The sequence below is a fragment of the Capra hircus genome, chromosome 20 (genome assembly GCF_001704415.2).
Source record: "Capra hircus breed San Clemente chromosome 20, ASM170441v1, whole genome shotgun sequence".
NCBI lineage: Eukaryota > Metazoa > Chordata > Mammalia > Artiodactyla > Bovidae > Capra > Capra hircus.
This window is the reverse complement of record NC_030827.1, coordinates 28389519-28405796: the sequence shown is the minus strand read 5'-3', so window position 1 is coordinate 28405796 and position 16278 is coordinate 28389519. Positions and strand designations below refer to the sequence as shown.

General features: G+C 37.6%; 1 protein-coding gene across 2 annotated transcripts in view; it reads left to right on the top strand.

Moving 5' to 3' along the window:
• The window catches only part of PARP8 (poly(ADP-ribose) polymerase family member 8), a 191296-nt gene that overhangs the window by 120912 nt on the left and 54106 nt on the right, over positions 1 to 16278 (top strand). For both annotated transcript variants that reach the window (XM_018065626.1, XM_018065625.1), the window contains exons 9-11: positions 2015 to 2075; positions 2523 to 2613; positions 15349 to 15415. In XM_018065626.1, the coding sequence (XP_017921115.1) occupies positions 2015 to 2075; positions 2523 to 2613; positions 15349 to 15415 (219 nt within the window). The remainder of the gene's footprint in view (positions 1 to 2014; positions 2076 to 2522; positions 2614 to 15348; positions 15416 to 16278) is intronic.

The following is a 16278-nucleotide window of genomic DNA, read 5'->3' as shown; positions in this document are numbered from 1 at the left end:
ATTTTTTGGTCATTGATATAAAAAAGTAAAAGGACCCTCTACATTCCTTTATTCTTCAAATTACATAAAGCTATTTAATAATTATAAAAGTGCATTCTCTGAACCCTATAAAAGTGCCATAGTTTTGTACTACATTAGCATTATTTGAATATTATACACGGAACTGTTCATTGAGTACTTACTGTGTGCCAGGTACTGCACTTGACAGTTTTGAGATTGAATGCGAATTTTGTGTCTTAATTTCCACCAACTTTTCTGCCCTCTGGCAACTTGTTCTACTTTCCTGAACCTCAGTTTCCTCATTTGCGAATGAGGATAATTATATTATTGCTGTCAGAAGTTTATGATGAGGACTTAGTGAGATCATCCATCATTGTTTGACCTGGTTTCCAACACAAAGTGATAGTTTATTGAATAAAGAGCTAAGCACCTGAATAAATATTTAAATAGGATGTGTGTATTCAAATCCTGGCTCTGCTACAAAGCAATGACGGGTGAGTTACTTTATTACTCTGAGCCTCAGTTAATGAACGTGTAAATTGGAAATGGTAATAGTACCCTGGTGTCTCAGTGGTAAAGAACTCACCTGCCAATGCAGGAGACACAATTTTGATCCCTGGGTTGGGAAGATCCTCTGGAGGAGGAGATGGTAACCCACTCCAGTATTCTTGCCTGGGAAATCCCATTGACAGAGAAGCCTAGTGGGCTACAGTCCATGGGGTCCAAGAGAGTTGGACAGGATTTAGTGACTAAATAACAAGTAGTACCTATTGTGCGTTATGATTATATGTATGTAAAATCCTTAGAATGCTTTCTGGCAGGTGAGTGCTCAGTAAATATTGGCCATTAGTTTTTACAATTTCTGTTATCATCATAGTTTTTTCCCTCACTGTAATTAGCATTGGTAACTTCAGAATTTTATAAAAATATCAAAAATAGAGATGTGTATGTATGTAGAATACAAAAACTACTGTTTTATGCCCTTTCAGTTCAGTTCAGTCGCTCAGTCGTGTCCGACTCTTTGCGACCCCATGAATCGCAGCACTCCAGGCCTCCCTGTCCATCACCAACTCCCAGAGTTCACTCAGGCTCACGTCCATCGAGTCAGTGATGCCATCCAGCCATCTCATCCTCGGTCGTCCCCTTCTCCTCCTGCCCCCAATCCCTCCCAGCATCAGAGTCTTTTCCAATGAGTCAACTCTTCGCATGAGGTGGCCAAAGTACTGGAGTTTCAGCTTTAGCATCATTCCTTCCAAAGGACACCAGGACTGATCTCCTTCAGAATGGACTGGTTGGATCTCCTTGCAGTCCATGGGACTGTCAAGCGTCTTCTCCAACACCACAGTTCAAAAGCATCAATTCTTCGGCGCTCAGCTTTCTTCACAGTCCAACTCTCACATCCATACATGACTACTGGAAAAACGATAGCCTTGCCCTTTAGTTATCTTAAAAAATATTCCTGTTTGTGTGGAATATACTGTTGTTACTTGTTTTAATTTGGATACATCAGACATGTAAAACTGCCTATTGAAACATCAGTGACATTTAAGTGGCAGAACACCTGGATAAGTTTCAGAACTACTGATGTTCTAATGTGGCAGGAAAATTTATGGGCATATTATTGTGGCAATCAGTGATCCCTCCACCCCTTCCTCGTGTCAGAGACTCCTTTCTTGCGCTTAGAGGCAGCTCTGAATCTTGAACACCAAGTGATCACATGAGAAGATCGTTCAATTTGTTAAATAGAACTGGGGGTATTTGAAACTATGAACCAAATAACTCTTGAGTTCATGTACGTATTTGCCTGTACATAAAATGGAAAGGTATATATATGGTATAAAGAGGTCACATGAGACCACAATCCAACTAAATTGAGTTAATGTATGTCCAGTCATTTCTGAACTATCTGTGGGCATCAGGGATGAGAATTCATGACTAAATTTTAATTTAAAATAACCTCGAACACACTGTCTTTTAAAGAAAATGAAACAATAATGTTAATCTTTGCTTTTAGGGAATATGGAGCCATTGATGATGTAGATATTGATCTGCATATTGATGTTAGCTTTCTTGATGTAAGTATCGACTTATATGATTGCTGCATTTAGAAAACACTTTCATTCTTGGAAGAAATTTAATTTTAGTTTCTCTTATAAGATTAGAAGCATAATGACTTTGTTAAAGTGATTTATGAAGAAATGCTACGACTGGTTGAAAAAGCAGAGATTTTGCATATGTTTTCTTCCATCAGTTCTTCTAATATTTTCTGAAAATTATGGGTTTGTATCAGTAGTATAGTATGTCCTAATTTGTTTTCACTTGAATTTTCAAATGAAGGCAAAAATTTAAAAAGTACTTTGACTTTCATTTCACAGACCTGTAAGTTTTTGAGATAATTTGTAGGCTTTAATGATAAGCACTTCTTCAAAATAAGTTTTAAAAACATATATATTTTTTTATTTTGGAAAAAAAATCAAGAATTCTTAAAAGATGACTAATTCATCTTTCAAATATTTGCACAGGAGGAGATTGCTGTGGCATGGGAAGTGATTCGAACAGAACCTATAATTGTCCGATTACACTGTTCTCTTACACAGTATTTGAATGGCCCAGGTTAGTTTCATTTTCCTATTTTTGCATATTCATCAGTTGTGCATTGTGCATGAAGTACAAAATGGTTCATTTGGTAATTCTGAACATAATTGAGACTGTCTTGATAATGCTTTTTAAACATACTTGCATCCTAACAGAGGTGCTGTATCACCAACATAACTTATGTAAACAGAAACATACATTTAGTTTTATAGTTTTCAGAAGCTAATGTGTTGCTGCGAAAGAAAAACAATAAAACCTAAAAGAGAATTTTGCATATAATAAAACACTCAGTAACTATACTTAGAGTTGCCCTTAGGTTTAATTTTTTGTGTTTCTGAACCTGATATTTAATTTTAATTTATCTTTGATTACTAATGAACTTAGCCTAAGTATAACATATTTCTTTTTTGAAAATGAAGTATTAATAATATTTTTGTTTTCCAATACTTGAAGGGATGATTTTTATGTATATGAAGGAAGAGTTGTTTATAACAAAGGACCCTATTATCAATCTTGCCAAGACTTACTGGATTTAAATGTAATATGTATGTATTATGGGACTTCCCTGGTAGCTCAACTGCTAAAGAATCTGCCTGCAATGCAGGAGACCCCAGTTCAATTCCTGGGTTGGGAAGATCCCCTGGAGAAGGGAATGGGTACCTACTTCAGTATTGTCTGGCATCTCTGGTGGCTCAGTTGGTAAAGAGTCTTCCTGCTGTACGAGAGACCCAGCTTTGATTCCTGGATCTGGAAGATCCCCTGGAGAAGTAAATGGCAACCAACCCCAATATTCTTGCCTGGAAAATCCCATGGGTGGAGGAGTCTGGCAAGCTACAGTCCATGGGGTCTCAGAGTCAGACACAACTGAGAGACTTCACTTTATGTACTTCTCTCTCTCTCTCTCTCTCTCTCTCTCTCTCTCACACACACACACCAGTATCTACTCATATTGTTGTAATTATCTACTGCTGCAGAATAAACCACTCCAAAATGAACTGACTTAAAATAACTTCTCTCTCACCATTCTTTGGGGCTCCACTGGGCAGCTCCTGCCTGGAGTCTCCTGTGCCTCTGTAGTCAGATGGTGGGTGGAGTTTATGTTTTTGAAGGCTCCATTAGGTTGGAGGCTGAAAATGGTTGGACTTTAGATGATAGCAATTTTGCAGGTATCATTTCAGGACTACGCAGGACTCAGCTGGAACTATAAAGTGTCTCTTTACACCTTTGGCTGCTTTGTGTGGTTTAGCTTCTTGTAGCTTGGTGACTAGAATCCAGAAGCAAGTGTTCCAAGAAAGGGGCCGTGGTTAAAGGCTCACGGAGTCTCCCACTGTATTCTATTCATCAGAATAGTCAAAGAAAGCAACCAAAATCAAGGGTTACTGACATAGATTGTGTTTCTTGGAATTGTAGCCATTTTTAATCTTCTGGGCACATATTACTGTGGTCTCTGCATGTTTTGCTTTAGATGTATCAAAGAGCTAACATCTGTTATTAGTTTTCACATAAGAAAGCTATCTGCCCTTTCAGGTTTATGAAATATATAGGAAGATCTCCATTTTGAAAATATTTCTGTTGTCATCACTTTTTAATTATTATATAGTGTCTTCTACCTAAATAACAACATGCAGTAACATATAGTAACTGGTGTGACCTAATGCTAGGCAAAGACAAATAGAGGTGACATATTTTAATTTTGATTATGTGTACAGAAATAAACATTTATATTTATAAATGCAAAATATATATAGAGAGAAATGCAATAAAGAAGGAAAATAGAATCCGTCTATACTGAGGAACCAATAAGTCAGTTGGTGGTGTTTCTGTTTTCTGTGCACATGTGGTTTATTTTCATAAAGTTGACATTGAATTGTATTAATAGCTATGCACCTTAATGTTAGAGCCTTTCCTCCAGTCATTAAATATCCTAAAGCAGAATGATGTGTAATACCTGCATAATAATTTAGCCTGTAGATATATGTGTTTTTGCTGTTTCTCCATTTACTGTAGGGAAATTCCTCTTTCTTTAGTGATTTGAAATATACTTATTCTGTTTTATTCTGATGGAGATTAAAAGAAAAATTAGCCCTCACGTCTGAACTATTTTTTTTTTCAATTAACAGGGTTAGGAACAAATTTGGGTCATTTCATCTCTACTCACTCAGTTCCATCTGTGCGAGATGACAGTGTGGCATACTTTTATGTAACCTTTACCACTGTTTCATGTGTTTATATAATCTTGAATTTTGGGCAGAGGTTTCCCTTTACAATATCTTTTAAAGATTCACCATATTTGCATGGCTTTATAAATTTTTCAACAATTATGTTTTAATTCATGTTGAGATGATTTGTTGTTCAGTACCATTTATTCAGTTTTGCAACTCATTCATAATTTAATTCTTACTTTTTCATCTCCATTAATTGATTTACATATTAGTTTGTAAGCTAAAGAAATGTGAGGGTTATGCTTCAGTTTTCATACTGGAGAATGATTCTTTTTTGTGAACGAGAGAAATTTAACCAGGTATAAATTTATGAGCTCATAATAGTACCCCCATAAAGGCAAAAGTGCTTTAGAAACTTCTCCTAGTTTGTGTGTTCAGTTCAGTTCAGTTACTCAGTTGTGTCCTACTCTTTGGGACCCCATGGACTGCAGCACGCCAGGCCTCCCTGTCCATCACCAACTCCCGGAGCTTACTCAAACTCATGTCCATTGAGTCAGTGATGCCATCTAACCATCTCATCCTCTGTCATTCCCTTCTCCTCCCACCTTCAATCTTTCCCAGCATCAAGGTCTTTTCAAATGAGTCAGTTCTTCACATCATGTGGCCAAAGGATTGGAGTTTCAGCTTCACCATCAGTCCTTCTAGTGAATATTCAGGACTGATTTCCTGATTTCAGGTTGGATCTCCTTGCAGTCCAAGGGACTCTTAAGAGTCTTCCCCAACACCACAGTTCAAAAGCATCAATTCTGTGGCGCTCAGCTTTCTTTATAGTCCAACTCTCACATCCATACATGACTACTGGAAAAACCATAGCTTTGACCAGACGAACCTTTCTTGGCACAATAATGTCTCTGCTTTTTAATATGCTGTCTAGATTGGTCATAGCTTTTCTTCCAAGCAGCAAGCATCTTTAAATTTCATGGCTGCAGTCACCAAAGTTTGTGTGTGAAGTATTTTAATTCTATTCATTTGGGAGAAATCTGTCTTGATTGAGTTTGTGTTTTGTAGTGTGTACTTATTGAGCTTTCCCCCTTCATTTTCCTTGGTATTGTTGTTGTTGTTGTTGTTATTTAGTCATCAAGTCATGTCCAACTCTTTTGCAAAGCCATGGACTGTAGCCTGCCAGGCTCCTCTGTGCATGAGATTTCCCAGGCAAAAATAGTGAAGTTGCTATTTCCTTCTCCAGGAGATCTTTCCAACCCTGGGGTCGAATCCCATATTGGCAGGGAGATTCTTTACCACTGAGCCACCTGGGAAGCCCCTTCCTTGTTACCATTTATATATTTATCTTTGATTGTTATGCTTAGATTTTATTCCACCTCAAGGAAGTTTTATGCAATCATTTTTTTGTTGTTCCTTCTTTATCTGTTCTCCACAGTATATGCAGATTGGATCTAATTCCTATATCCTTCATGCTTTTTATCATTTGTCTTAAGTCTTTTGCCCACCACCTCTGATTTTATAAGTTATTTTTCAATTAATCTTCTACTACATTAAGCAAAATTTTTCATAATTTAGTCTTTGATTTGATGTTCCCCTTCAGTTTTTAACTTGACCACAGTCTCTGATATCATATTTATATATCAATTGCTTTCCTTTTATTTATGCATCATTTGGAATTTTGTTGTGAACAAAATCAACAGTCGCCCAAGACACATAATTTTGTTCCTGTAGATGTGAATTTTGTTTCCCTCAGAATTCAGGCAGTGTTAAAATGCACTTCTCTCAAAAATTAGTGTGGTTTGTGTATAATTTCTTGCATTAAGAAGAGTAAAGACTCTTTGTAATGAAAACAGAAAATACAGAGACAGCATGGAGGAAAAAAAAACAGTAAAGAGGATTCCACATTTACTTGATTCTATAGTTAGAAGAACAAGAACCTCAGATGTGCAGATGACACAACCCTTATGGCAGAAAGTGAAGAACTAAAGAGCCTCTTGATGAAAGTGAAAGAGGAGAGTGAAAAAGTCCTCTTAAAACTCAACATTCAGAAAACTGAGATCATGGCATCTGGTCCCATCACTTCATGGCAAATGGCAAATAGATGGGGAAATGGTGGAAACAATCAGAGACTTTATTTTGGGGGACTCCAAAAATACTGCAAATGGTGACTGCAACCATGAAATTAATAGATGCTTGGTCTTTTCAAGAAAAGCTATGGCCAACCTAAACAACATATTAAAAAGCAGAGACATTACTTTCCCACAAGGTCCATCTAGTCAAAGCTATGTTTTCTCTTTAGTCATGTATGGACATGAGAGTTGGACTATAAAGAAAGTTGAGCACTGAAGAATTGATGCTTTTGAAGTGTGGTGATGAAGACTCTTGAGAGTCCCTTGGACTGCAGGGAGATCAAACCAGTCCATCCTAAAGGAAATCAGTCCTGAATATTCATTGGAAGGACTAATGCTGAAGCTGATACTCCAGTACTTTGGCTACCTGATGTGAAGAAAGACTCTGATGCTGGGAAAGATTGAAGGCAAGAGGAGAAGGGGACAACAAAGGATGAGATGGTTGGATGGCATCACCAACTTGATGGACATGAGTTTGGGTAGACTCTCACAGTTTGTGATGGACAGAGAAACCTAGTGTGCAGCAGTCCACGGGGTCGCAAAGAGTCAGACATGACTGGGCGACTGAACTGAACTGACAGTGAGCAAGAATCTCTTAGAAGAAATGGAATAGCCCTCATAGTCAACAGAAGAGTCTGAAATGCAGTACTTGTGTGCAATCTCAAAAACAACAGAATGATCTCTGTTCGTTTCCAAGCAAACCATTAAACAGCACAGTAATCCAAGTCTGGGCCCCAACCACTGATGCCAAGAAGCTGCAGCTGACTGGTTACATGAAGACCTAAAAGACTTTCTAGAACTAACCTCAAAAAAGATGTCTTTTTCACTATAAGAGATTGGATTGCAAAATTAGGAAGTCAGGAGATGCTTGGAGTAACAGGCAAGATTGGCCTTGGAGTACAAAATGAAGCAGGAAAAAGGCTAACAGAGTTTTGCCAAGAGAATGCACTGGTCATAGCAAGCACCCTCTTCCAACAATAAAAGAGATGACTCTACACTCAGATATCACCAAATGGTCAGTAACTGAAATGATTATATTCTTTACAGCCTAAGTTGGTGAAGCTCTATGCAGTCAGCAAAAACAAGACTGGGAGCTGACCGTGGCTCAGATCATGAGCTCCTTATTGCGAAATTCAAACAGAAATTGAAGAAAGTAGGGAAAACCACTAGCACATTCAGGTATAACCTAAGTCAAACCCCTTACAATTATACAGTGGAAGTAACAAATGGATTCAAGGGATTAGATCTGGCAGACAAAGTGCCTCAAGAACTTGGGACAGAGGATTCATAACTTGTACAGGAGACAATGACCAAAACCACCCCAAAGATAAAGAAATGCAAAAAGGCAAAGTAGTTGTCTGAGGAGGCCTTACAAATAGCTGAGGAAAGAATAGAAGCAAAAAACAAGGGAAGAGAAGGGTAAAATATATCCAACTGAATGCAGAGTTCCAGGGAATAACAGGGAGAGATAAGAAGGCCTTCTTAAATGAGCAATGCAAAGAAGTAGAGGAAACCAATAAAATGGGAAAGACTGGAGATCTTTTCAAGAAAATTGGAGATATCTAGGGAATATCTCATGCAAGGATGGGGATGACAAAGGACAGAAAAGGTATGGAAATGACAGAATCAGAAGAGATTCAGAAGGGTCAGAAGAACTATACCAAAAAGATCTTAATGACTAGGATAACCATGATGGTGTGATCAGTCACTTAGAGCCAGACATCCTGGAGTGTGAAGTCAAGTGGTCCTTAGGAAGCATTACTACCAACAAAGCTAGTGGAGGTGATAAAGTTCCAGTTGAGCTATTTCAAATCCTAAAAGATGATGTTGTTAAGGTGCTGCACTCAGTATGTCAACAAATTTGGAAAACTCAGCAGTGGCCACAGAACTGGAAAAGGTTTTCATTCCAATCCCAAAGAAAGATAATGCCAAAAAATGTTCAAACTACCGTACAGTTGTGCTCATTTCACGTGCTAGTAAGGTTATGCTCAAAATCCTTCAGGCTAGGCTCAAGCAGTACATGAACCAAGAACTTCCAGATGTACAAGCTGTGTTTAGGAAAGGCAGAGGAGCCAGAGAGCCAATTGGCAACATTCACTGGATCATGGAAAAAGCAAGGGAATTCCACAAAAGCATCTACTTCTGCTTCATTGACCAAGCACCTTGAATGTATGGATCACAACAAACTGTGGGAAATTCTTAAAAAGATGGAAATATCAGACCACCTTACCTGTCTCCTGGGAAACCTGTATGCAGGCCAGGAAGCAACAGTTAGAACCAGACATGGAACAACAGTCTGGTTCAGAATTGAGAAAGTAAGACAAAAGCTGTATATTGTCATCTTGGTTATTTAATTTATATCCAGAGCACATCATGAAAAATGCTGGGTTGAATGAAGCACAGACTGGAATCATGATTGCTGGGAGTAATAACAACCTCAGATATACAGATGATACCACAACAACCTCAGATATACAGATGATACCACTCTAATGGCAGAAAGTGAAGAACTAAAGAGCCTTTTGATGAGGGTAAAAGAGGAGAGTGAAAAAGCTGGCTTAAAACTCAGCATTCAAAAACTAAAATTATGGTATTCAGTCCCAATACTGCATGGCAAATAGAAGTGGAAAAAGTGGGATCAGTGACAGATTTTCTTTTCTTGGGCTCTAAAATCTCTGCAGAGGGTTACTACAGCCATGAAATTAAAAGATGCTTACTCTTTGGAAGGAAAAATATGACAAACCTAGACAATATATTAAAAAGCAAGGACATCAGTTTGCTGGTAAATATCCATATAGTTAAAGCTGTGTTTCTCCAGTACTCAGGTACAGATGTGAGAGTTGGATCATAAGGCTGAGGGCCGAAGAATTGATGCTTTTGAACTGTGTTGCTGGAGAAGCCTCTTGAGAGTCCCTTGGATTGTGAAAAGATTAAACCAGTCAATCCTAAAGGAAATCAACCCTGAATATTCATTGAAAGGACTGATGCTGAAACTGAAGCTCCAATATTTTAGCCACCTGATGCAAAGAGCCCACTCATTGAAAAAAAGACTCTGATGCTGGGAAAGATTGAAGGTAAAAGGAGAAGAGGGTTGCAAAGGATGAGATTCTTCAATGTCATCACCAACTCAGTGGACATGAATTTGAGCAAACTTCGGCAGATATGAACAGGGAAGCCTAGTTTGCTGCAGTCCGTGGAGTCACAGAGAGTTGAATATGACTAAGTGACTGAACAACAACAAGATTAGTTCCATTTGTAGCAAAATTTGCTTAAAAGTTTCTCTCATATGAGGATGGCATTATTCCAAGTTTCTGGTCCTTTTGCTGGATTTCTCCTATTTCTAAAATGCAGCGATTATGATAAGCCCTGTTCAGGACGATTGACTCACTTTGTCAGCTTAACTAGTAAATTTCCCCAAAGACTATGTTTTTTTCTCAGAGAAATTTAAGGAAGAATATGATTTAAAATTAGGAATAATATGAAATAGATGGCCAACCTAGAGACAAGGATACTAAAAAGAAACATATAATTTATTATTCTGGAAAAAATAATGGGAGTTTATCCTAGTTTACAATTTGGATCATTGCAAGCAAATAAATAGATGAGAAAGTATTTCTTGAAGATTGTTTTGCAATGTCTTTGACAATATCAACATTTATAGTAAAATGAACTTGCGAAAAATGTATGACTTGCAAAAATTCAAGGTTTAGGCTGACCTAGTTAACAGTTCTTTTTGAAGAGCACTTGTTCCTTGGTTTGAAGAATGTATGAGTAATACTTATCTGAACTATAACATTTGGCCAGGGCTAATCTGACAGTGTATCTGTGAGTGAACAGAAATGATAAGAAAAGAAGAAATAACCTCCTTATCCACTTTGAAGTTAAAGATTATTTTCATTGTACATGGGGAAATATACTTTAAATAAAAAGACAAGATTGTTATGATTTTTATGGTACTATGTATTTTTTTGAAAATTGCTGGTATGAGGAAAAGGGGATGACAAAGGATGAGATGGCTGGATGGCATCACTGACTCGATGGACATGAGTCTGAGTGAACTCTGGGAGTTGGCGATGGACAGGGAGGCCTGGCGTGCTGCGATTCATGGGGTCGCAAAGAGTCGGACACGACTGAGTGACTGAGCTGAACTGAACTGAAGTCTAGTTTATGGTCTCAAGGACAAGGCTGCTTTTTGTTTAAAGTGACACACAACTAACATTATTAAAAATGTTTTCTTGTGCAAATCATCTCATTATTGATACCACTGCATTTATATGATTAGAGTTGGAATAATTTTCACCTATCTTGAACGACCCTCACTTATTGCTTTCCCAACCTAAATTATGAGAGACAAGGAAAAGCTGAATCATCTTCCCTTTTAAAACAAAAAATATTTTAGTAGTTTATCTTTCTCATTCTTTTGTCCCCAAAAATGTACTTTGTGGGGAATTTAGTTGAGGTCAACTTTTAATTTAGGGAGAATAAGTATTTCTATGATATTTATTACTTTTCCTGTAAAGGGTCATTTACTTGTAGATTCTACTTTTATATTTATTTATTTGTAGATTCTACTCTTAATAGTCTACTTAGAAGACTACTTTTAGCTAAATTTATACCTGAATATTTGTTTACTCCTGGAGAAGGAAATGACACCCACTTCAATATTCTTGCCTGGAAAATTCCATGAAAAGTCCATGGGGTCGCAAAGAGTCGGACACGGCTGAGCATACAGACACATATATTTGTTTATTTGCTTAATGGGTCTTTTATATTCCATTTTATTTTTTAGCTAATTATTTTGGCTAGCAAATATCTATTACTTTTAACATTAAAAAAATTAATCTAAAGCATTTTCAGATTTATAGAAAAACTGCCAAGTTAGTATAGAGTCCCCATACATGTATATCCAATTTAACTGATTACTAACATCTTATTTGAATAAATTAAATACATTTCAGAAGCTAAGTGTATTACTTTTAATAGTGTATGAATTTTGTCACTTGAATTTTGGAATATTTTTGGAAGTAACATCTTATTAGCTCTTTCAGTATATTCCACAATTTGGGGTCATTCAGATTTTATACTACTAATTGAGTCAATATTTGTGACATTTAGTTTCTGCTAATTCATAGTATGAATAAGTTTTGGTCTTTGTATTATTAATTTGTAGGAATAATTTATATATTTTGGTAAATAGTTGTGTGTACTATATCTCTTCTCTCTTTCTCCCTTTGTCTTATACAATTATCTTCAGTGAAGATTTCAGTTCTTCTAGTGCATTTTGAATTTTTTTCTGCATTTTTAAAAGCCAGGCCCCTTTCATTTTTCTGCCTTCATCTTCCCAGTTTCTTTTTCCATCTGCCTGAGAAGAGATTGTATCTTCTTAAATCTTCTTAGAGAGAACACACTCTGTTCTAATTTTGTCATCTTTTTCTTTAAAGAATAATTCCCCTGAGTTTTCAAGTTAGGATTTTTTGAATTCATTTTTCTATAGCCCTGGGTTTGGGACGCATGGAATTGAAGTTAAGTATTCTCTATGTTAGGGATTAGAATGTTTGCTGGACAGAAACTGATGGGTGATTAGCACCAGTTTTCTTTGATCAGTGGAGTGTTTGTATCCCAGACTAATGGCCAAGACAGGGGGTGAGGCAGCTGGGGATACCAGCCTGCTTTGCTGTGTGGAGCATGTGTGATCTGAGGATGTATAATGATTAGACAGTCTTAGTTCTAATGATCTGTTATTGCCACAGTTTGTAAGAATGGTACTACCCTTGCTCTTGTACAAGGTCATCTTTTTATTTGCATACTAGCTTCCATCCTCTTTCATCTAAATTAACACACCCTTTTCTCTCCTTCTTATACTGTTCATGTATGTCTCTTTCTTCTAAAAGATTCCCGTTAGTAAAAAAAAAAAAAAAAAAAATCCTCTCATTTTAAAAACAAACACCTTTAGACCTTAAATCACTCTTCATTTAGTCGCTAGCACTCTGCTTCCCGTGACTGTTGCGTTTCTTCATTAGACTTGTCTCTGTTAACTTACTCATTTCCGCCCCTTCTTTTCTTCCTTGAATATGCTGTAGATGTGTTTTGGACGCATCATTTCACAACCAGGCCTCTTGTCAGCATCACCAGTGACTTGAATATTGCTTAATGACGCAATGACCAATTTGGAGTCTTCATCTTAATTAACTTAGCAGCATATTATAACAGTTGTTTATCCCCTCCTTGGAAAACTTTTGTGAACATATGTCCATATCAGCAGCATTCTGGAACCTTCCATCCTCGTAGGTATTCCTCTTCAACCTTCTCTGAGGAGCCTCTAGATACTGGATGGCTCAGGCCAAATCCTTAACTTCCGTCTTCCATCTACACTCACTCATAGTTTCTCATCCAGCCTCATGCCTTTAAATACATACATGTTCTGACTCATCCAAATGTATGTCTTTAGCATGTTTTTCTCATCCAAGTGTGTAAAAACTGGATTTCTCTAGTAGCCTACTTAAAGTTTTCCACTCGAGTGACAATCAAGCATTTCAAATTTACAGTGAAGGTGCAAGAATACTGGAGTTGGGTTGCCATTTCCTCCTCCAGGGGATCTTCCCCACCCAAATTTACAATATCCAGAGTGAAACTGCTGATCTTCCCCACTGCTCCAATCTGATTCTCCTGCAGTCTTTCACCCAGAAATTTGTTAACTTTTATACTTCTGGTTGCTCAAGCCAAAATCCTTTGATTCATCCTTGACTCCATTCTTTTTCTGATACTTTGAATTCAGTCCATCAGCAAAACCTGTCAGATCTCCCAGAGAGTGTGAGTCCAGAATGTTCCCCACCTTCACTAATCCAAGCTACCATTCTCTTCCCTGAAGTACTCTAAGTTCTGGGCCGAATTTCCTGTTTCTACCTCTGGTCTTTACAGAAGATCCTGTAAAGGAGGAGCTTCCTGTGCTCCTTCTGTCATCTCCTCTCCCAACAAGATACCTTGTTCACTCCTCTCCGACTCCCCTTGGTGGTCCTAGAATAGTGAAGCACATTTCTTCCTTAGGGGCACTGCCCTGTGTCTACTCCAGCCGGGACCATTTACTTTCTGCCATAATATCTAATGCTGACGTCTTTTTGTGCCTACCTAACCTTTCGCCCCCTACCCCCTTTTCCTTCTTTATTTTTATCCAGAGCCTTTATCACTGTGTGACATTTGATCTGTTGTCTTATCTGTTTTCTATCTGTCTCCCCCTGTTTACTAAGGCCTTAGAAGGGCAGGGTATTTGTGTGTTTTGCAGCTCTATCTGTAGTGGCTGGCACAGAGAGAACATAATAAATACCCTTTAAAACCAGTGAGTAATGAATGGTGAGTGACTCTTTTGGTAGTTATCAATTTCATAAGCAGCATAGTTATTAATTTACATAAATGCACATATGTGATAAAAACATTAAGCACACAAGATGGTGTGCAGTGAAAAGTGAATCTCCTTATGCCTTACTGTCATTCTCCATTGTTTTATTCTTAGAAAAAGATCTATGTGTATACAAACATGTCTCTCTTACACCTAAAGAATAGAGTGCAAACTCTTCTTACACCTAAAGAATATCTCTTACACCTAAACAATAGAGTGCAAATACACATTGCTACTTACACTTAATATATATTTTTGAAAATCATCATTATTATACATATTATACATTTACATATACATATATTTATACATTAGAATATAATATGGAAGGAAAGCTGTGACCAACCTCACAGTGTATTAAAAAGCAAGGACATCATTTTCTCCACAAAGGTACATATAGTCAAAGCTATGGTTTTTCCAGTAGTCTTGTACAGATGTGAGAGTTGGTTCATAAAAAAAGGTTGAGCACTGAAGAATTGATGTTTTGAAATTGTGGTGCTGGAATAGACTCTTGAGAGTCCCTTGGACAGCAAGGAGATCAAACCAGTCAATCCTAAAGGAAATCAAACCTGAATATTCATTGGAAAGACTGATGTTAAAGCTGAAGCTCCAATACTTTGGCCGCTTGATGCAAAGAGCTGAGTCATTGGAAAAGACCCTGATGATGAGAAAGACTGAAAGCAAAAGGAGACAGAAGACAAAAAAGTGGCAGAGGATGAGGTGGTTAGATAGCATTACTGACTCAATGGACATGAAACTGAACAAACTCTGAGAGCTAGTGACAGACAGGGACGCCTGGAGTGCTGCATTCCATTGGGTCTCAAAGAGTTGGACACAACTTAGTGACTCAACAACAGCAATGGCACCCTAGATCTCCAAATCTCTGTGTAAAGCATAAGTAACCACGTGTAGGATTGTGTGTAGACTATTTTAAAATGTGTATGTGTGTGTATATACATATTACGTACACATAGTAATATATATATATATTACTTTTCAGTCTTTTTCCTGGCCGATAGTTGAGTTTCAACTCAATATTTAGACTTTTTTTCTTTTTCTTTTTCAGTGCCCACTGTTGATGTCTTTCAGATTTCCACAAAAGAGAGATTTGGTCTGGGACATCAGCTGAAAAAGTAAGTTTTCCAATGAGTGAAAGCAAATTTCTGTTAAAGAGAACTGAGTTCTCATTTTGCTTGCCACCCCCACCCCATTTTTATTCAGCACAGCTTTTTGAAGTAAATGCCTCAGGAGAGGAATTCATCCTGATGCTGAGAGGCACATCAATAATTTAGCTGGCAGAGCTCACTTTTAGAACTGGGCCAGATTCCACCTGCCCCGCCTCCTACCCCACCCCCACCCCCCACACACCCAGCAAGGATCCTTTCTCATTCCTGCAACACCCTGCCTTCCACCTGAGAAGGTGGGCATGTGAAAATCAGAAAATAAACTCTTAATGTTTAGAAGTCTACATCTTTGAAATGAAATTCAATTTACAACATATGTTTAGCACTTTATATTATGTGGTGTTTTCTTTTTAAGGACTCTGAAGAGAAATTTTCTCAGTTTTCTGTATTGAATTAGGTATGTTTTTCCAGCCTAATTGGCTTTGTTTTTTTGATTGGACTTTGTTTTTCAAGCCAGTATCTTACAGGTCTTGGAGCGAAGCATGGAGCCTGCCTTCTATGTTAAGCCATTCAAGTTAGGTACCACCTCACCTTGCCACATCTTCCCACCCCCCTGTGATTTTTTTTTTCCTTCACCAATTTTCTCCTTCGTTTTAAAACTTATTTTTAATTTAATGACTTTACTTGTTTAGATTGGTTTTAGGGTCACAGCAAAATTGAAAGGAAGGTACTGAGCTTGCCTCCTGCCCCCACACATATATAGCTTCCCTATTAGCAACATCTCCTACCAAGTGGCACATTTGTTACAACTGGTGAACCTATATTGACTATGATTATCACCCAAAGTCCAGAGTTCTACTTTATGTACTTTT